Raw genomic sequence first — 23002 nt, 5'->3', positions numbered from 1 at the left:
CGGCCATTTTCGATGGAGTACACTTAGTTAAATTAATAATGAAATTAAATCTGTGTGAAAATATCAGATTTCTTTTTGAATACATGAATGAATGAATAGATGAGTAAATGACTAAATGGATACATTAATGGTTTTAAGCGTTGTTTAGCCTTGCTATTAGAATACATTATTTTTTTAACATTTCAAATGAATGAATGAAAAAATGAATAAATGAATAGATGAGTAAATAAATACATTATTGGGTTTAAGGTTTGTTTAGCCTTGCCATTACAATAAATATATTTTTTACATTTTGAATTCATAAATGAATGAATGAATGAATAAATGAGTAAATTAATAAATGGATACATTAATGGGTTTAAGTGTTGTTGAGCCCTTTCATTACAATAAAAAAAATTAACATTTCAAATGAATGAATGAAAAAAATGAATAAATGAATGAAAATAGATGAGTAAATGAATAAATGGATACATTAATGGGTTTACGTGTTGTTTAACCTGGCTGTTACAATAAATAATTTTTTAACATTTCAAATGAATGAATGAATAAATGAATAAATGAATGAAAATAGATGAGTAAATGAATAAATGGATACATTAATGGGTTTAATTGTTGTTTAGCCTTGCTATTACAATAAATTATTTTTTTAACATTTCAAATGAATGAATGAATACATGAATGAATGAATAGATGAGTAAATGAATTAATGGATACATTTATGAGTTTAAGTGTTGTTAAGCTTTGCCATTACAATAAATATATTTTTTACATTTCGAATTAATAAATGAATGAATGAATGAATGAATGAGTAAATGAATAAATGGACACATTAATGAGTTTAAGTGTTGTTTAGCCTTGCCATTACAATAAATATATTTTTTACATTTCAAATTAATAAATGAATGAATGAATGAATAAATGAGTAAATGAATAAATTGACACATTAATGGGTTTAAGTGTTGTTGAGCCTTTCCATTACAATAAAAAAATTAACATTTCAAATGACTGAATACATGAATGAATGAATAGATGAGTAAATGAATAAATGGATACATTAATGGGTTTCAGTGTTGTTTAGCCTTGCTATTACAGTAAATTAATTTTTTAACATTTTAAATGAATGAATGAATACATGAATGAATGAATAGATGAGTAAATGAATAAATGGATACATCATTGAGTTTAAGTGTAGCTTTGCTATTACAGTAAATTATTTGTTTTAACATTTCAAATGAATGAGAGAATGAATGCATGAATGAATGCATAAATTCATCTTTTCCATTATGAAACGAGCGCGCATAAATTGTTGGGTAAGAGTAGGTAAACGGTACGTTTCGATATTAATTCCCAACAATATCGAAGAAGCTAACGCTAGTTTTTGACGGAAAAGCTGGTTTTTGACATAGACAAAAAAAAAAAACGCAAGTTTAGAGAGTAGAAGTCTCTAGTTTTGGAGAAAGTAGTTTTTGACGCAGTCAAATCAACTTTTTAAAAATATAAGATGCTAGTTTTTGGCATAAAAGAAGACTGTGTTTCTTTAAGGCAGAGAATAAGACACTAAATGTCAAGAACCGGAACAGGATCAGGACCCAAACGCGTGACGTTTCTTACACAAGCCTTTTATTCTACGGAAATGGGGAGTCATGGACGATAGGCAGAAGTCTGGCGTGGAATGACAGGAAGCCAGAGGCCGACGAGATTGATACCAATTGCCCGAGCAGATATCGGACGGATGGGGTCGATACTGGACAGGACGGGACAGACAGGATTGATAATGAAACAGGATAGCGAAATTAAACAGGGAAAACTAGACGGGAACGAAACTGGAAACCGATATTAAACAACGGGATAGACAGGATTGATATCAAAACAGGATATCGAAATTAAACAGGACAAACTAGACGGGAATGAAACTAGAAACCAATTTTAAACAGGACAAAAATAAACGGGAACAATACCGGACTGGAAATACCAACAGGAAACCCGAGTCAGAACCCACGTCTTGCGGGGCAGAGGTTCGTTGACGGACTGAACGAGGAAGAGTGAGAGCACTGAGCTTCAATAGACGCTATAGCCTATCAGCATGGGAAATGGTTAACTGCAGCCCACTATGTTACAAAGGTAATAAACTAATGACCATGGAGAAAAGATTGTTTGTCGCGTCAAAAACAGGATCAGGACCCAAATGCGTGACCTTTCTCACAGAAGCTTTTATTTTACGGGAAATGGTGAGTCATGTACCTTAGGCAGTGATCTGGCGTGGAAAGACAGGAAGCCAGAGACCGACGAGATCGATTCCAATTGCCCGAGCAGATATCAGACAGATGGGGTCGATACCGGACAGGACGGGGCCGACAGGATTGATAATGAAACAGGATAAACTAGACAGAACGCAACTGGAAACCGAATTTAAAGAGGACAAAATAAACAGGAACAAAAACAGGATATCGAAATTAAACATGACAAACTATACGGGAACGAAGCTGGAAACCGATATTACACAGGACAAAATAAACGGTAACAATACCGGACTGGATACCAACAGGAAACAGGACCGAGTCAGAACCCACGTCTTGCGGGGCAGAGGTTCGTTGACGGACTGACCGAGGAAGAGTGAGAGCACTGAGCTTCAATAGATGCTATAGTCTATCAGCATGGGAAATGGTTAACTGCAGCCCACTATGTTACAAAGGTAATAAACTAATGGCCATGGAGAAAAGATTGTTTGTCGCGTCAAAAACAGGATCAGGACCCAAATGCGTGATGTTTCTCACAAAAGCTCTTATTTTACGGAAAATGGTGAGTCATGCAGGTTAGGCAGGAGTCTAGCGTGAAATGATAGGAAGCCAGACCGACGAGATCGATACCAATTGCCGGAGCAGTTATCGGACAGATGGGGTCGATACTGGACAGGACGGGACGGACAGGATTGATACCAAAACAGGATGTCAAAAATAAACAGGACAAACAAGACGGGAACAAAAACTGGAGAGAATAATAAACAGGTCAAAAATAGACAGGAACGAAACTGTAAATCGATATTAAACAGGACAGAAATAAACGGGAACAATACTGGACTGGAAATACCAACAGGAAAACAGGGACGAGTCAGAACCCACGTGGGGCAGAGATTCGTTGATGGACTGACGAAGGAAGAGTGAGCACAGTGAGCTTAAAAAGACAGAAAGCCAATCTGTTAATGAGCCGCAGCTGGCGCCACACGGGCGGGGCCAATTGGGCGCCATGGCAACCGTGCCAATTTCAATGTTTTAACGGGCTGGTGTCCCCTGCCCACTGTCCAAAATGGCTGGGATGGGCTCCAGCGCCCCCGCGACCCTACTGAGGATAAGTGGATGAATTTTAATGTTTCATCTGAACTTTGATTTGCTGTCCAATCTTATCCTTTTCAATCCCTTGCTAGTGCTTTGTTTTTTTCAAACAAGGGTTGTTTTTTTGGGGGGGTGAAGAGTAGCAAGAGATGGATGAAGTGATATTGTTTTTTTTTCTCTCTCTCTCACGGAGATGACTCTGTAGTGCGCAAAATCATTCCTCACCTTTAGTTCTTTTATTTCCTTGAAGTGGAAAGAGAAAATCGAGTTTCTTTCCACGAAAGTAAGACGTAAGCGTCGGGAGCAAAAACTGGAGTTGTTGACGGGCAGAACAGAAATATTGCTATTCGAATAAATTTCCTCCTGAACTCCATATTTGAATATAACTTTGACAAAAAACATTGGAAATGAATGAAATGAACGAATGAATAATTGAATAAAGGAATACATGGATGAGTTTAAATGTTATTTAGCCGCGCTATTGCAAAAATGAACTATTTGAATGGATACATTAATGAGTTTAAGTGTTCTTTAGCCTTGCCGTTACAATAAATATATTTTTTATATTTCGAATTAATAAATGAATGAATGAATGGATGAATGAATGAATGGATGGATGGATGGATGAATGAATGAATGAATAAATTGACACATTAATAGGTTTAAGTGTTGTTTAGCCTTGCCATTACAATAAATATATTTTTTACATTTCGAATTAATAAATGAATGAATGAATGAATAAATGGACACATTAATGGGTTTAAGTGTTGTTGAGACTTTTCATTACAATAAAAAAAATAACATTCCAATTGAATGAATGAATACATGAATGAATGAATAGATGAGTAAATTAATAAATGGATACATTAATGGGTTTAAGTGTTGTTTAGCCTTGCCATTACAATAAATATATTTTTTACATTTCGAATGAATAAATGAATGAATGAATGGATGAATGAATGGATGGATGAATGAATGAATGAATAAATGGACACATTAATGGGTTTAAGTGTTGTTTAGCCTTGCCATTACAATAAATATATTTTTTACATGTCGAATTAATAAATGAATGAATGAATGAGTTAATGAATGAATGGACACATTAATGAGTTTAAGTGTTGTTTAGCCTTGCCATTACAATAAATATATTTTTTACATTTCAAATTAATAAATGAATGAATGAATGAATGAATAAATGAGTAAATGAATAAATTGACACATTAATGGGTTTAAGTGTTGTTTAGCCTTTCCATTACAATAAAAAAAATTAACATTTTAAATGAATGAATGAATACATGAATGAATGAATAGATGAGTAAATAAATACATGGATACATTAATGAGTTTAAGTGTTGTTAAGCTTTGCTATTACAATAAATTATTTTTTTTAACATTTCAAATGAATGAATGAATAGATGAGTAAATGAATAAATGGATACATCAATGAGTTTAAGTGTAGCTTTGCTATTACAGTAAATTATTTTTTTAACATTTCAAATGAATGCATGAATGCATGCATAAATGAATGAATACATGAATTAATAAATCACTGAATGAGTTTAAATGTTATTTATCAATGCTATCACAATACATTTCAAAATATATTTTTTAACCATTGCAAATAAATGAACAGGGTTGGTAGGGTTACTTTAACTTGATTACTTTCAATTACTTTTGGATTACTACAATACCAAATATGCTAATAAAAGACAAAAAAAAACTAAATATGAATAAAATTACAAAATTTGGTGCAGGCTTGGGGAGTAACGGAATACATGGAACGGCAAAAATGATGTTGGCAAGCTGGATTTATTTTCATTTAGTTCCTGTCGCATTTGATGTTAGTTTTCCCGGAAATCAAAGAGATCAAAGCCAGGAGAGAAAGCTTACCACGTGTTGTGAGTCATCATTTTATTCATATTTAGTTTCTTTTGTCTTTTATCATCATATTTGGTATTGGAGTCATCCAAAAGTAATTGAAAGTAATCCAGTTAAAGTAACCCTACCCAACCCTGTAAATGAATAAATGAATCAATAAATAGATGAACCCGAGGAGCCCCGAAATAGAACCCTGTGGGACGCCACATGACGACCAGTCAGTTCTAGATCACAGACTCCCAATGAAACTGACTTCTTATCTTAAAACCTAATGCACTTCGAAGAGCAGATGGTTTTCAGTGCTGAAGACAGGTAATGACGTCCAGAGAATTAAATATAATCAAGCTATATTTTAGTCTTCTTAACTGCTCCCGTTGATGATGTTGACTCAAAGTGATGACGCCAATGCCGCCTGGCTTTTTTTTCCCTTTTTGTTATATTCCCCCCCGGACCTCCGGTGCAGTATAATAAAAAAGGACTGCCAACATTAACAGAGTTCTGCTACTTTTTCTCCTTTCAACACGAAAGATTGTGACTCACCAGTTATTACAGGCATCTGGAAAAGCATTTTCACACTTTCCTGTGAAAGAGATTTTATACCGAAAATACAGATGTGAACGCTGTGGTATTTTTTATGTTTGTCTTTGTCTGCTATGATTGAATCAAGATCCCTCTATCCATTATCTGTGCCGCTAATCCTCAGTAGGGTCATGGGGGTGCTTGGAGCCCATCACAGCTATCTCCTGGCAGGGGACAGGGGACACCCTGAACTGGTTGCCAGACACACAGACACAGACAACTCACTCGCTCATTCTCACCTAGGGACAATTCGGACCGGCCAATTAACCTGACATGGATGTCTTTGGAACGTGGGAGGAAAACCAGAGTACCAAGAAGAAACCCATGCAGGCACGGGGGAGAGCATGCAAACTCCACATAGGGTGGCTGCAGTTGCTGGACTCAAACCCTGGACCTCTGTATTGTGAGGCTGCAGGCTCACCACCCCCTCTGTCGTGCCGCCTGAATAGAGATCATTACAAATAATTCAAATTGATCAGGATTGTTTAGATCTCATTAGCTGCACCGCTTATCCTCAGTAGGGTCGCGGGGGGGCTGGAGCCCATCCCAGCAATCATCGGGCAGTGGGCAGGGGACACCCTGGACTGGTTGCCAGCCAATCGCAGGGCACACAGGGACAGACAACTCATTCGCTCATTCTCACCTAAGGACAATTCGGACCGGCCAATTAACCTGACATGGATGTCTTCGGAACGTGGGAGGAAACCAGAGTTCCAGGAGGAAACCCATGCAGGCACGGGGAGAGCATGCAAACTCCACATAGGGTAGCTGCAGTTGCTGGACTCAAAGCTCTTTATCGTGAGGCTGCGGGGTAACCATCCTACCGCCGTGCCGCCTGAATCAAGATCATCACAAATAATTCAAATTAATCAGGATTGTTTATATCTCATTAGCTGCACCTCTTATCCTCAGTAGGGTCACGGGGGTGCTGGAGCCCATCCCAGCAATCATCGGGCAGTGGGCAGGGGACACCCTGAACTGGTTGCCAGCCAATCGCAGGGCACACAGGGACAGATGACCGGCCAATGCATGCCCGGAGGAATCCCACACAAGCATGCGGAGAACATACAAACTCCGCACAGGAAGGTAGCTGGATTTGAACCCACACAGGAGGTTCCCAAGACCTTAGAACTGTGCTGCACACGCGCTAACCACTGTGCCGCCGTGCTGCCGGATTGTTTATATGTTTTTCTATTTTGTCCCCCAGCTTTTGGTGAAAAAAAAAACGTTTAAAAGCAATAATGGACATTTCATTTTAAAATGAAAAACCAGCAAACCAATTCATTTACTGCAGTCCCCCGTTTATCTCTCTCACGGACCAGGAACGGAGACGGGACCCAAGTGCGTTCGTTTACTCAGCTCCTTTGCAACCTTTGCAATAATACATGAGTCAATTCATTCAAAAGTGAATTTTTTTTTTGCATTGCCAGCAACTCAGCAAAATATAACTCGATGTCCAGTTTTGGACATGTTTGATAATGATTTAGTTGCCACACTTGGGATTGCGGTTGCTCACTGTTGTTTCAAGTGTTGCTCACCGACTTTGTGTGAACGCTCAGACCCGTAAGGAAAATGACAGGGAACATTGAATGCATTTTGCTATCCTACCCCCCTCCCTGAAAAAAAACCCGTCGTAAGGCAGGGTCTTCATAAATGCCCCGCCCCCGACCGAGATGAGGTGGTCCAGAACCCAAAATAATTGAAACCGAGCGAGCAGGCGTAGATCGTATTTGTTATTCATGAAGTTTCAAACAGCGGCCACAAGTGTCCATCCATCTCCCCCCGCTTTCCGTGCCCCCACTCTGCGCGTGCGTGCACCCACAAGTGCACGCCCAATAGCGAGTGCGCGCATCCGCTGCTGCATCCGCGTTTTTCCTCCCTCGCGCATTTACGCGCACGGACGTTTGGAGGAGGATGCCGCTCGGGAACGGATGCCGTTTTACGCACGGCGGTGCGTAAAATCCCCACACTTTGACGCACGTCCCGTTTTTCTAGATCCATTATCCGATTTTTGGCAAAACCATGGCATCGAACCTGACTTCGAACTACACCAACCAATTCGTGCAACCGCCGTGGCGCGTCGCCTTGTGGTCCGTGGCGTACAGTTGCGTCCTGGCGGTGGCCGTTTTCGGGAACCTGATCGTCATTTGGATCATTTTGGCGCATAAGCGCATGAGGACGGTGACCAATTACTTTTTGCTGAATTTGGCTTTTTCTGACGCGTCGATGGCGGCTTTCAACACGCTCATCAACTTTGTATACGCCGCACACGGAGAATGGTACTTCGGGGAGGCTTATTGCAAATTCCACAACTTCTTCCCGGTCACGTCCGTCTTTGCCAGCATTTATTCCATGACTGCTATCGCCGTCGACAGGTGGGATCAAATTACCGTAATTTCCTGAATGTAAGGTGCGCATAAAAAACACAATTCGGCCAGAAATGTGAAAGTGCGCCGTATAGCTCACAGAATACAGTGGATACGATTGGAAATGTATGCATTACGGTCAGGGTTGGGTAGGGTTCCTTTAACTGGATTACTTTCAATTACTTTTGGATGACTCCAATACCAAATATGCTAATAAAAGACAAAAGAAACTAAATATGAATAAAATGACTCCATTTTGTGCAGGCTTGGGGAGTAACGGAATACATGGAACGGCAAAAATGATGTTGGCAAGCTGTTTGGATTGATTTTCGTTTTGTTTCTGTCGCATTTGATGTTCGTTTTGCCGGAGATCGAAGAGATCAAAGCCAGTAGAGAAAGCTTACCACGTGTTATGAGTCATCATTTTATTCATATTTAGTTTCCTGTGTCTTTTATTAGAATATTTGGTATTGGAGTACTCCAAAAGTAATTGAAAGTAATCCAGTTAAAGTAACCCTACCCAACCCTGCATTTTATGGTAGTTTTGCCGGAGATCAAAGCCAGGAGATAAAGCTTACCACGTGTTGTGAGTCATCATTTTATTCATATTTAGTTTCTTTTGTCTTTTATTAGCATATTTGGTATTGGAGTAATCCAAAAGTCATTGAAAGTAATCCAGTTAAAGTAACCCTACCCAACACTGCATTTTATGTTAGTTTTGCCGGAGATCAAAGAGATCAAAGCCAGGAGAGAAAGTTTACCACGTGTTGCGAGTCATTACTTTATTCATATTTAGTTTATTTTGTTTTTCATTAGCATATTTGGTATTGGAGTAATCCAAAAGTCATTGAAAGTAATCCAGTCAAAGTAACCCTACCCAACCCTGCATTTTATGGTAGTTTTGCCGGAGATCAAAGCCAGGAGATAAAGCTTACCAAGTGTTGTGAGTCATCATTTTATTCATATTTAGTTTCTTTTGTCTTTTATTAGCATATTTGGTATTGGAGTAATCCAAAAGTCATTGAAAGTAATCCAGTTAAAGTAACCCTACCCAACACTGCATTTTATGTTAGTTTTGCCGGAGATCAAAGAGATCAAAGCCAGGAGAGAAAGTTTACCACGTGTTGCGAGTCATTATTTTATTCATATTTAGTTTATTTTGTTTTTCATTAGCATATTTGGTATTGGAGTAATCCAAAAGTCATTGAAAGTAATCCAGTCAAAGTAACCCTACCCAACCCTGCATTTTATGTTAGTTTTGCCGGAGATCAAAGAGATCAAAGCCAGGAGAGAAAGCTTACCACGTGTTGTGAGTCATCATTTTATTCATATTTAGTTTCTTTTGTCTTTTATTAGCATATTTGGTATTGGAGTCATCCAAAAATAATTGAAAGTAATCCAGTTAAAGTAACCCTACTCAATCCTGATTACGACAGGGGCGCTCACACCTTTTCAGCTAAAATGATCTACCCACCACAAAAAAATAGATATTCACGGGCAGTCTCGCTTGACCACATTTCTTGTGTAAATATTGTGTAAATTATAACCTTATCTTCTTCGTTCCTTTATCTTCTTTGTTTTCTTTTATCCTCACTGGTAAATGTGAAACTGGAGTGCCACGTCCAATTTCGTTGTCACAATATGTTCAACCCATTTTGTAACAATGACAATAAAGGTATATTCTATTCTATTCTATTCTTAGCTTAAATATATCAAATACTTTTGAATAAAATCCCTTCAGCAAAAAAAAAAAAAATGATATATTTGAAAGAATGTAAATAGGGTTATGTGATATTTTTTTCGTAACATCAGAATAATTTACTATAAATTCATCATTTCGGGCTCCTGGTTGCTAAATGGCTATTAGTGAGCCCTGTATCGAGTACCGATACAGATACCTTGTATTGGTACCCGATATTTTGGCTTAGAAAAAACACGATGCTAGTTTTTGGGGAGAAAAAACATCAGTGTAGAAGAAGACGATGTTTTTTGGGGCATATCATAAGACAAGATTTTAATTCGTAATCGTGTGAAAACTGCTTTAAAAAAAAAAAATCTTGTTACTGGTCATCCTGGAAGGGGGATTACCTCAAGGTTTCTTCATTTTCCTCATGTTGAGGTTTTTGAGTTTTTCCTGGCCCTCATGTAAGTTTTAGATCAGGGGATGCTGTCATAATAGTCTGTGGTTTGGAATAATCTGTGGTCTGTGCAGCCCTTTGAGACTCCTTATGATTAAGGGCGTCACAAATAGACAGGACTTGTCTTGACTGAGGTTTTTGAGTTTTTCCTTGCCCTCATGTGGGTTTTAGATCAGGGGATGGTGTCATAATAGTCTGTGATTTGGAATAATCTGTGGTCTGTGCAGCCCTTTGAGACTAAACAGGACTTGGCTTAAGTATTGGTACAGCATATTCTTTTTTTTTTAACTGGACGTTTTGGAGTGTAGAGTGAAAATGTTTTTGCTAGTTCTCACCAATAAGACAACGCTAATATTAGGCATAGAAGAAGACGATAGAAGTTGTCGGCGTACCATAAAATAAGAGTATTTTTCGCTGTCCCTTCAGCAAAAAATATGAAATGATTTCAATCAAAATAAGAATATCTAATCCTATAGTAAATGCCATGACTCAAGTCAATCTTCTTTTCATTGCCATTGTTTTTGTCCGATGATGCTCTTGCAAGAAATAAGTATCCCTGTACTGCTGTAATGCAATTAAATTAATAATCAAATACTGTCAGGATTGGAGCGGAAACAGGACCCAATTGCGTAGCGTACCACAAGTTTTATTGAAGGAAAGAGAAAGGGCTGTGCCCACGATCCGGTGTTCGCTGGACGCGGGAAGCAAGTTGCTCTAGTACTCGGATTGTGATCCAAACACGGAAGTGGATCTTCCGTCGCGAGCGATGGCGGTGTGAGGGACAGAAAAACGGGTCGTAGCCGGGACTGGGAGAGCAAGGCGTGGTCGGGGTCGGAAATAGTCGTAAGCCAGAACGGGAGAGTAGACGTAGTTGTGGGGAAAAAGAGATCGTAAGCTGGGACGGGAGAACAGACGTGGTCAGAAGCAAAACAGGTCGTAGCTGGAGACAAACGGGAGCAAAAACGGGACCGGTGGGAGTCAGGGTCGAAAAAGGCTTGCCTAGTATTCACTGAGGTTCGCAGATGGACTGACAACAGGGAATTGACAGGACTGAGTTCAAATAGTGACAGGGAGCCAATCAGAACCCATGGCGGGTGGCGCCAATCATGACAACTACCGTATTTTCCGCACTATATGGCGCACCTAAAAGCCTTTATTTTTTTCAAAAGCTGACCATGCGCCTTATAATACAGTGCGCCTTATATATGGATCAATATTAAGTCGCAAAGTCTTGCAACTAAGGCAAGCAGCCGCCGACTAGATTTTCCCCCGAAGGCGAAGTCGTCCGCGGTGTATGCTGGGATTTATATACCGGCGTTTTATTTCCTAACCAATGTGTCAATCATCATTTGAATAACTGACTATTGGCTAAAGTTATCTGGAGGTAAAGGGGGCGGATCCTTTTTATCATTTACAGGCTCGCATAGGCTAAAGGGGCGAAACAAAGCCTGCAATTGGCCGAAAAAGATGAATGTGAATCACACGTTGGGTTGCACTAATAATTAATTTAATTTCCTTTGTATTGTCATTCTTTGTAACAATGTACACAGAACGAAATGTCGATACACCTGACCCGTTGTAGCGAGCCGATGCAGCCGCAGCCAACAGAGGGCGCTGCCATTTTACCAATGTTATAAGTCTTAGGTATGACTCGGCCGAGGCGCAAACCAGCGACCTCCCAGTCTCAAAGCGGGCGCCTTACCATCTAGGCTACTGAGCCTAACCCTAACACTACGGCATAGAGAAAACATTTTTTACTATTCTGTATTTGTAAATATTTGACTCTCCTGGATTGACTACACTCACGGTTGTAAGAAGACCATGGTTACGTATCATTATTGAACGTGATGGCTACAAGAGAACTTAGGTGAGCTATGCGGCTTTCTATTTTCCCGGTATCTTGTTTTAGAACGATCTTGACGTTTCTGTGATGAGTCTATTTTTAAACTCAATTCAATTCAAAGTGTTTATTGTCATATGCACAGTAAATAACCCGTTTCCCTGCACAATAAAATTCTTATTTTGCTGTCCACACAGTTGCCAGCAAAAAATAAAATGGAAACTAAGAAATGATATTTAAACGATGCATTTGAGTGATCGGTGACATCGTACAGACACTGTTTCCGTACATGTCTGAGACACGTATTTGCTTCTTTGCAAGCTTTGGGAATGTTAAGGGGGTAATAAGTTGGACTGAACCATCTGACTGTTTTGTTGATGTTCCCATTGTAGCGCCTAATAATCCGGTGCGCCTTATGTATGGAAAATATAGGACCCCAAAAATTTTTTGGGGGGTGCACCCTATAACCCGGTGCGCCTTGTAGTGCGGAAAATACGGTAATTATATATTTGATACCTTTATTTGCCAACATCCCTCAGAGCAGCTGTAGATTAGTGGACATTTATTTAAATTCATCCTAATCCTGATTGAAAATGGCCAGTTGAATGCATCCAATTCTGTCACTAGCAATGATACAAGTACAAATATTGACACTAATTTCCCGAATGTACACAATCTCGTAAGTTTTAGCATCCAAGTCACAATCCTCTGCGAAAACAATCAACAGCGCGGGAATTTCATTGCCGCAATGAAAATGAGCCAACTATCGGGATGATCACAGCAGCAAATTAACTCTTCAAACTCTAAAGCTTGTCCAGAAAAAAAACCCAGGGAAAAAGGGAAATCAGCAGGAATTTTCGTTCCTTGCTTTATCTCTCCATTGATGGAAATCATAAGAAGGAATTCTGGGCTTGAAAGAAGCATCAAAGCTGCCCTTTTTCGGAGGTCTGAATGTTTGAAATTCAGATTTTTGTCACTGATGTGACTCAGCTGTGCCTGCTTATTTGGCGCCAACCACCGCGGGTTCTGATTGGCTCCCTGTCACTATTTGATCCCAGTCCTGTCAGTCCCCTGTTGTCAGTCCGTCTGCGAACCTCAGTGAATACTAGTCAAGCCTTTTTCGACCCTGACTCCCACCTGTCCCGTTTTTGCTCCCGTCTGTCTCTGGCTACGACCTGTTTTGCCCCTGACCACGTCAATTTTCCCGTCCTGGATTACGATCTCTTTTTGTTCCCTGACTACGTCTACTCTCCCGACTCTTACGACTCGCTTTTGATCCCGACCACGCTCGGAGAAACGTAACGCAATTGGGTCCTGTTTCCGTTCTGGTCCTGCCAATTTTATCACAAATGTTAGCAGACGGGGTGGGGTTGCCCAAGCAGTATTTGATAGCCCCCCAGATTGATACAGATACTTAAAGGCACAGTGTGTAATATTGAGTGCCTCCCAGTGGTAGAAAAAATCTGCATCCAGTTAAAAAAAACATTGGTTTGAATAGGAGCAAACATACATGAGCTAGCCCTGCGATTGGCTGGCAACCAGTTCAGGGTGTCCCCTGCCCACTGCCCGATGATTGCTGGGATGGGCTCCAGCACCCCCGCGACCCTTCTGAGGATAAGCGGTGCAGCTAATGAGATGAGATACATGAGCTATTGTACCAATGTTAATTTTTATACAAAGACGCTCCCCTACTTACGACCATTTTACTTACAAAGAAGGGTAGATACGAAAAAAAATTTTAAGATGTCGAAAAACATCCAGACATTGCTGTAAGTTAGAGTTTGTATTTTGTGCACCTTTTTTCGAGTAAAGGACAGTACTGTAGTACTTCTTTCCGCCACTACCGGCGTGTGGCGCTGTGAGAGCTCAACCAGCATCCACCCCAAAGAAGAAATCCGGGCTTCCTATTCCTAGTTCGTGTGTAAACATTCCATACTGACATTTTTATTGTTTAATATCTCGTACATCCATTTAATATCGTTGGTGTACAGTGAAAAGAGGAGGCGAGCCGTTTCTTTTGAAATGAAAGGGAATAAGAAAGCTTGATGCGGTTGAGAAAATGGTTGGAAGGCTTTTTTCGGCCACTTTTTACCACAGAGGGGGAAGTCGCCTAACTTCGCGCATCTTCCAAAAGTAAGTTAAACTTAACTTTATTTATCTTTATAGAGCATATTACATAATGGAATGTTTATTTTTTAACAATACAGGTTACTTATACAAGCTTTAAACATACTTATATAAACCTTAAACATACAAAGGATAGCATGAAGCAACTTACCAACAAATTTAACCTACGAACGATCGTCCGGAACCTATCTGTTCGGAAGTAGGGCAGCATCTGTATATTCAAGGGACCTACAAGTCGCCGCCATATTTGTCTGGCATCTTGCTGCTACACTTTGCGCTTGGCACTGGTTTTCGGTTGCATTATACAATACAGTGCCAGCTGGCAGGTCAAATTGTCATGATTACCGATGTGATACACGTGTGCCCGCTCCTTTGGCGCCAACTGGCTCCTTGTCCTTATTCAAACCCACTCCTTTCTGTCACCTGTTGTCAGTCCGTCTGCGAACCTCAGTTTACTCCAGGCAAGCCTTTTTCGACCCTAACTCCCACCTGTTTTTGCTCCCATCTGTTCCCCGGCTTCGACCCGTTTTATGATCCTGACCACGTCTACTCTCCTCTCCTGGCTTTCGACTCGTTTCCGATCCTGGCCACGTTTTTGCTCTCCTGTCCTGGCTACTGACCTGTTTTTTTCACCTCCTGACACCGCCATCGCTCGTTTGGAGCGACCTGCTCCCGCGACCAGCGATCACCGTGTGTGCAATCCTTTCTCTTCTTCCCGAAAAAACATGACATCATAGGCGCCACGGAAGCCTTTCCAGCAGCTCCGTGTTATTTCGCTCTTTTTTTGATTTATTGTTTTAAGTGTCTGCCCCTATCTTTTTTTTTTCATCCCATTTGACAACTACACTTTTGATTACTTTCTATCCTATCGTTATGGGTTTTCATGCACAAAAACGTGTTAATTCGAGGAATCAACTCCTTGCCCTGAAGAATTCTCGTGCCGGTGTGATGAGGGGGCCCTATCGTGGATGGAGAGCCGGGGCTAGCTAAGCGGCTAGCGGCGTTATAAGTCTTCAGTACCATCCATAATCATGGGAAATGTGAACTCTCTACCAAATAAGACCGACGAACTGGCTGTGCTGGTGAAAAACATCAAAGCGTACAGGGAGTGCAGTTTGCTGTGTTTTACGGAAACGTGGCTCATGTCTAGCATCCCGGACGCTAACGTGGAGCTACCCGGCTTCAGCGCTGTTAGGACAAAGACACAAAAGCCTGCGGGAAACGGAGAAGAAGTGGACTCGCTATCTACGTGAACACGAGGTGGTGTTACCCTGGGCACAAAGATTTCCATCTGCTGCAGGGACGTCGAACTTTTGGCCTAGCGTGTGACGTCATCCACTCCGCTGTTGCTAAACTACAACACAGCACCCTGAGGCCATCCTGTTAATCTGTTAATAAACAACAAATGATACTGCTGGAAGTGTGAATTTCCCTATGGGGATGAATAAAGTATCTATCCATCTATCGATCTATCTATCTATCTATCTCTCTAGACATCTATCTATCTATCTCTCTAGACATCTATCTATCTCTCTCTCTCTCTCTCTCTCTCTCTCTCTCTCTCTCTCTCTCTCTCTCTCTCTCTCTCTCTCTCTCTCTCTCTCTCTCTATCTATCTATCTATCTATCTATCTATCTATCTATCCATCTATCCATCCATCCATCCATCCATCCATCCATCCATCCATCCATCCATCCATCCATCCATCCATCCATCCATCCATCTATCTATCTATCTATCTATCTATAAAACTGAGAGAAACTCTCCGGGAGTCTCCGGATATCAACAACCTCCCGTCAGAACTCATATGAAATAATGGTGAGCAAACGATATATCAACAAGAAAACAGGACAAAATCGCAAATGGTTATGCTACCAAAGAAAGCAAACGACTCTTATTTCCAATATTTCCAATTCAAATGTGACTTTCCCAGCCGTCACGATTATTTTCCCCATTTTTGCATAGCTAATTTCTCGATGGCACCGACTGATTGCATGAAAACAAGGGATGGGCTCCTCACTCGGTTTCCGTGATTAATTCGGGGCTAGGCGGCACAGCGGATGACTAATTAGCACATTGGCATCGCGGTTGGTGTCGGATTTTATGTCAGAGCCGGCTTTCAACTTTTACTCCTGCTTCTAAAAACATCATTTAGAAGATAATTAAAGGAGAAATTGTCGACGAGGATTGTTGATATGTGTTTGGCTGCTAATGGATAGAGTAGATTAGGATAGTATAGAACGCCTTTATTGTCATTACGCAGAGTGAATAGGAAATAGACTGCATTTATATAGCGCTTTTTAAGACACCAAAAACCTCCCAAAGTGCTTTACAACATACTCCACACTCCACACAATTAATTAATATCAAAATGTAGCGTTTACCAAATTGTTTGAATGAGTTATCTGACTCCATTAACCAAACACAACCTACATTCACCCAACAATTTATGCGCACTTGTTTCTTGATAGAAAAATGAACAGGAAAGAAAAAAAAAATCTTGTTACTGGTCATCCTGGAAGGGGGATTACCTCGAGGTTTCTTCATTTTCCTCATGTTGAGGTTTTTGAGTTTTTCCTTGCCCTCATGTAGGTTTTAGATCAGGGGATGGTGTCATAATAGTCTGTGGTTTACAATAATCTGTGGTCTCTACAGCCCTTTGAGACTCCTTGTGATTAAGGGCCAAACAAATAGACAGGACTTGACTTGACTGAGGTTTTTGAGTTTTTCCTTGCCCTCATGTGGGTTTTAGATCAGGAGATGGTGTCATAATAGTCTGAAGTCTGCGCAGCCCTTTGATACTCCTTGCGGTTAAGGGCGTCACACATGAACATGACTTGACTTGACTCATCCTGAGGTTTTTGAGTTTTTCCTTGCCTTCATGTCGTTTTTAGATCAGGGGATGGTGTCATAATAGTCTGTGGTTTGCAATAATTTTGCAGATTTAATTTCATTATAAATTTAACTAAGTGTTCTCCATCGCAAACGGACGAATTAGCGATGCTGGTGTTGGGAAGCCTTTTTCTCAAGTCCTTTAGCTTTCTCCTATTCACCATCTTCTCCCCGCATAATGGCCTGCCGACTCCTCCCATGGGCGTGCCAAGGAAGCCCCCCCCCCCTGGGCGTCGCGATGTCTTGAATACTCAAAACAACACCGAGCGTTTCTACGTCATCAGGGCCTTTCTGCGTCTGATCTTATCAGCGTTACGTTCCCGCTGTTCCTGTAAACAACATTTTCTACTAGGGTGCCCTGACATGGCACCACAGCCCAGCCAGTGAATATCTTTTGCATTAAATGTAATTTGTATTCGATCGTATCAAATCCTTTATGGTCAAATGTATAAAATCCTTCACCATTACTGATGTGAGGCACCTGTGCCCGTTCCTTTGGCACCAACTGCCTCGGACGCTGATTGGCTCCATGTTACTTTTTAAACCCCCGCCTTTATATTACCGGTTGTCAGTCCGTCTGCCAACCTTATTTTACGCTAGGCAAGATTTTCGACCCTGACTCTCTCCTGTTCTGATTCCCGTCTGTTTCCCGGCTCCGACCCCTTTTCTGATCTCGACTACGATTTTGCTCCTCCGTCCCGGCTACTGATATGTTTTTTCCCGCTCTCGACACCGTCATCGCTCGCCATGGAAATACCACTTTTGCGTCTGAGCAACCTGCTCCCCGCAACCAGATAGTACACATAGATCGTGTGTACTATCTTTTCCCTTCTTCCCAATAAAACTAAGAGAAACGCACGCAAGTGGGTCCTGTCTCCATTCTGGTCCTTGACATCTCATACCAAAAGCTGCCTCATTATTACAATTTAAAATAACACAGTGTCATTAAAATCAAAGCTTCCCCATATAGTGCATATATATATATATATATGTATATATATATATATATATATATATATATATATATATATATAGATAGATAGATAGATATATATAGAGAGAGAGAGAGAGAGAAGAAAATAAGTATTTAAACACCCTGCTCTTGGGCTATTTCTCCCACTTAGAAATCATGGAGGGGCCTGATATTTTCATGTTCACTGTGAGAGAGATAAACTAAAAAGAAAAATCCAGAAATCACAATCCATAATTTTTTTACCGATTTGTTTGTGTGACATAGCTGCAAATAAGTATCTGAACACCTGAGAAAATAAAATTTATTTAGTGTGAACAAATTAATTTGAATATGATGTGACTAACCCAATTTTCTTAGATTATACAAAAAAAGAATTCAGAATTCTATGTGTTTACAAATGTTAGTAATATTCTTTTGATTTTTTTTTGTTTTTTACTATGAATATTGCTTTATCATGAATGACTGAATATGAAATGACTATAACCCAATTTTCCTAATCAGATTATTTAAAATCTAAATAGCAGTATATATGGATTTCCTCAATATTGCACAACCCCAATATTAGCAATATTTTGATCTTAATCTTAACTTATTTTTTATATTATTTAATTTGAATATTGAAATGACTTACCCAACGTTCTTAATAGTACAAATAAAAACATTTTCTGATTTCAGTACATGAAAATAAAACCCGAATATCATCAATATTTAATTAATTATTGTTTTAGCTTAAAAAAAAGTATTCCAGACTCAATATGACTAACCCAATTTCCTTAATCGGATTGTTCGCAGTACACATAAAAGCGTACTCGGATTTCCGCATGTAATCCCAATATCGGCAACATCCTGATCTGAATCCCACATTGAGCTGGTCAAATAGAGTATCTGCTGGATGCAGGGAGAAGGCATTTTATCTAGGATAGCCATTTGTGTGCCTTCTTCATCCTTGTTGAAATTTGCAAACTTTGTTTCCATAGTTATCAGGGTTTTGTTTCTCCCTTTAGCATTACTTCTAGGGACACTCTGGGACCCAGAGCAAATGTAGTACAAAAATATTGTAACCTTTTACTACTTTGTACCTTGCGGCCTCAGTGTATTGCGAGTTGAAAAGTATTCTGCGATCCATTATCCCCGATCGCATATTGCTGGGAGCAGGGACCGGCTAAGCGCACTGTTGTCGGGTCCGGCAGCTCCATTTTTTCCGGTTACTGTATAATCCCTGCAATAGTAAACTGCACCCATGCGGCTGCGAACCATTATCCCCAATCCCATATTTGTGGGTGCAGGAAGATACTTTGGTCAGGGGGAGTGCTGTTCTGGCCTACTTAAACTGAACAGCATTTTCTAATGTTATTTAGTTTGATCTATTGTTTAAGTGTGAACGATTCCCATAAAAATCCGGCTTCTGTATTCCCAACACGACTGTTCCGATACAAAATCCGGAATCGTAATCCTGGAACGATTTTTTTTTCCCAGCGGGCTTTTTTCTCTTGCGCATTTGTTCACGCGTCTTTCCGATTCCGTCAATAAAGTCGAGAGAAAGGACATCGGAGCGTGGACGTGACCTCGGGTTAGGATTATTTTTGGACGTCGCTTTTGAAATGGCGCAAGGTCGCAGTTCCTGATCGCTCATCAGTTCGTCCTTTCTTCTACTTTGAGGGTTTTTTTTGGGGGTCGCCACGGCAACCAACAAAAAAGATGCTACCTAAAAGGGAGATTAAATGAAAAAAAAACATTGCATGTGGTTCTTTTTCTTCTTATTTGGTCCTATATTTATATTAGCATTTTATGACAAGAATGGATTTCCAAATTTATGAGAATTAGCGACCCCTAGTGGTGTAGAAATACTTCATTTATCAAAAAAACCCACTATTGATTCAAATCATAGACAAAAAAGTGTGCTATTACCACTTCACAGCCCCTTACCGCACACAGTTGAGCCTCTGCAAGTGATGGTCGTTGAGTCCTGTGATTTTTCCACTGTTTCCTTCTCTAACCACTCACGTTAGCTACTTGGCTGCAGTCTATGGCTCACTGCTAGCTTTGATTGTTATTGTTTATCTGCTCCTGCTATGGAATTTCGTGTCACCCATCTTCTAGAGCCTGTAATTCAAGTTACCTTTGCTGACTTTATCGGATATCGGACAGATGTGGTCGATACCGGACAGGACAGGACATCGAAAATAAACAGGACAAACTAGCAAGAACAAAAACTGGAGCAAATAATAAACAGGACAAAATTAGACGAAAACTAAACTCAAAACCGATATCAAACAGGACAAAATAAACGGGAACAATACCGTACAGGAAATACCAACAGGGACAGGACGGAGTCAAAACCAGGGCCGAAGTTCGTTGACGGACTGACAAAGTAAGAGAGAGCGCACTGAGCTTAAAAAGATAGACACCGTGACACGTTATCCTTTCGTTTTCCGTAGTGTGGTGTCACGAAACGGGTCGGGAAGCAGGAAGTACTCATTTGCGTCCCTCACACTTTAATTGAGAAAGAAAAGTTGTCCAAAACACAAACGGACCAGACCAAAAAACAAAACGGGTCAAACACAGGCAAAACTACAAACTACCGTATTTTCCGCACTATAAGGCGCACCTAAAAGTCTTATTTTTTTTCAAAAGCTGACCATGCGCCTTATAATACAGTGCGCCTTATATATGGCTCAATATTAAATTCGCAAGGTCTTGCAACTTACGCAACAGCCGCCAACTCGATTTTACCCCGAACGTGGAGTAGTCCGCGGTGTATGCTGGGATTTATATACCGGTGTTTCATTGGCTGAAGTTATTCGGAGCCTCGGATTGGCTAGAGCGCCAAAACAAACCCTGCAATTGGCCGAAAAAGATGTATCAATCATCCGTTGAATCGATCGCTATTGGCTGAAGTTATTCAGAGCCTCGGAATGGCTAGAGGGCCAAAACAAACCCTGCAATTGGCCGAAAAAGATGTGTCAATCATCCGTTAAGTCGATCGCTATTGGCTGAAGTTATTCGGAGCCTCGGATTGGCTAGATGGCCAAAACAAAACCTGCAATTGGCCGAGTTTAGCAATGGCGTAGCAAGCTTAGCAAGCTTGCTAAAGTACACCATAAAGAAACATGTTTTATTAGTCTGTATTTGCAAATAATTTACTCTCCTGGATTTACTACTTAAGACCATGACTGCGTATCATTATTGAACGTGAGAACTTAGGTGAGCTATGCGGCTTTATATTTTCCCGGTATCTTGTTTCAGAACGATCTTGATGTTGCTGTGATGAGTTGAGTGAATTCAACTCAATTCCAAGTGTTTATTGTCATATGCACAGTAAAGTTGCGAGCGAAAAAAAGAAAATATAAACTAAGGAATGGTTGGCATTTCTTGAATCCCAAGACTTTAACCTTTCGAATGATATTTGAAATGATGCATTTGAGTGACATCGTACGGACACCGCATCCGCACGTGTCTACGACACGTATTTGCTTCTTTGCGAGCTTTGGGAATGTTAAGGGGGGAATCAGTTGGACTGAATCATTTGACTGTTTTGTCGACGTTCCCATTGTAGCGCCCTATAATCCGGTGCGCCCTATAGTGCGGAAAATACGGTATGCGTTTCCAGAATTAATCAGAACTTGCAGGAATCTCTCAGAATGTCACACCAAAGTGCAACAAAGTCCAACAAGCACAACAAGTATAAACAGGTATCAACAAGTTTTCAACAACGATCTGGCAAAGCGCAGTTCAAAAGGGCACGTTTAAGTACCCACAGGAGTAATCAGATAATGCGAGTCAGCCGGTGTCAAGGGGCGGTGCCGGCTGGGCGCCATGGCAACCGTGCAGAACCTGACAGTGTGGTCCTTTCTAAGGTACGACGAACTCTAATGGTGAATTAACACACTGTCTCTTTAAAACGATTCAGCCAAGGATTACTTTTCTTAAAATGGTAAACAGAAATGGAAAAAAAACAACCTGAATCTCTGACCAATGTTTTGTCATCGAAATGCTCTCATATTCACACATTTATTTCTCCCTCTCGTCCCTATTCCTGTTTTCCCGCCACGTCTAATAAAATAAGCCTCTATCAAATCCTCTCCATCTGGTGACGTCCCGGTGCCAAGCACGTACTTTTCCGTATTTTTACCTGAGGGAAAAACCAGCAGACAGACGAAAACGGTTAATGTTGTGAAGAGCCACGGCCAAGCTATGCTATCTGAGATGACCTCATCGGGGAGTATTTGCCGAGGAATCCCATGTCCGCTCGTGCGATCGCCTATTGTGAAATGAGGCTGGGATAGAATTCCAGAGAGTTGTTTGAAATCCATTATCTTTTATGCCGAAAAGCTATCAACCAACGCCTCAAAACTTATCTCAGGATCGCAGAATTACAGTAGGCCCCCGGGATGGGACATTAATCTGAGGTGGGGATCGCAAAGTGAAATTGCTGTATAGCAGGGGATAAAAACCTATGCTAATTAGTTCAAACCCCCAGTATCACATATAAAAAACATTAAAAAACAACAAAATAGTGTATAGGTAGTACTGCTTGCGTGTAATATAGTTGTATCTGTTTGAATAATATTACAAATATCCATGTAAAGGAAAAATTAAATTGTATTTATATTTGGTGTGACATGACTGGTCAAGTGAAGTAGCAGGTGGAGGCTGAATGGGGGAAGACATTTTGTGCAGGCTTGGGGAGTAACGGAACACATGGAACGGCAAAAATGATGTTGGCAAGCTCTCTCTCTCTCATTAGCCGTACCGCTTATCCTCATTACGGTCGCGGGGGGGCTGGAGCCCATCCCAGCCATCTCCGGGCAGTGGGCAGGGGACGCCCTGAACTGGTTGCGAGCCAGTCGCAGGGCACACAGGGACAGAGAACTCGCTCG

The 23002-nt window shown here is 40.6% G+C and overlaps 1 protein-coding gene across 1 annotated transcript in view; it reads left to right on the top strand.

Annotated features, from left to right (window-relative positions):
* Window positions 1–7661: 7661 nt before the first annotated feature.
* The window catches only part of tacr3a (tachykinin receptor 3a), a 46374-nt gene continuing 31033 nt past the window's right edge, over window positions 7662–23002 (top strand). Inside the window, exon 1 of the mRNA XM_088341410.1 lies at window positions 7662–8161. Coding sequence (XP_088197536.1) covers window positions 7809–8161 — 353 coding nt within the window. The 5' untranslated portion in view covers window positions 7662–7808. The remainder of the gene's footprint in view (window positions 8162–23002) is intronic.

This window comes from Urocampus carinirostris, chromosome 8 (assembly GCF_059441175.1).
Source record: "Urocampus carinirostris isolate Australia breed hairy pipefish chromosome 8, RoL_Ucar_1.0, whole genome shotgun sequence".
Taxonomy (NCBI): domain Eukaryota; kingdom Metazoa; phylum Chordata; class Actinopteri; order Syngnathiformes; family Syngnathidae; genus Urocampus; species Urocampus carinirostris.
Note: the sequence above shows the minus strand (reverse complement) of the source record. Positions and strands in the feature narration are given on the sequence as shown.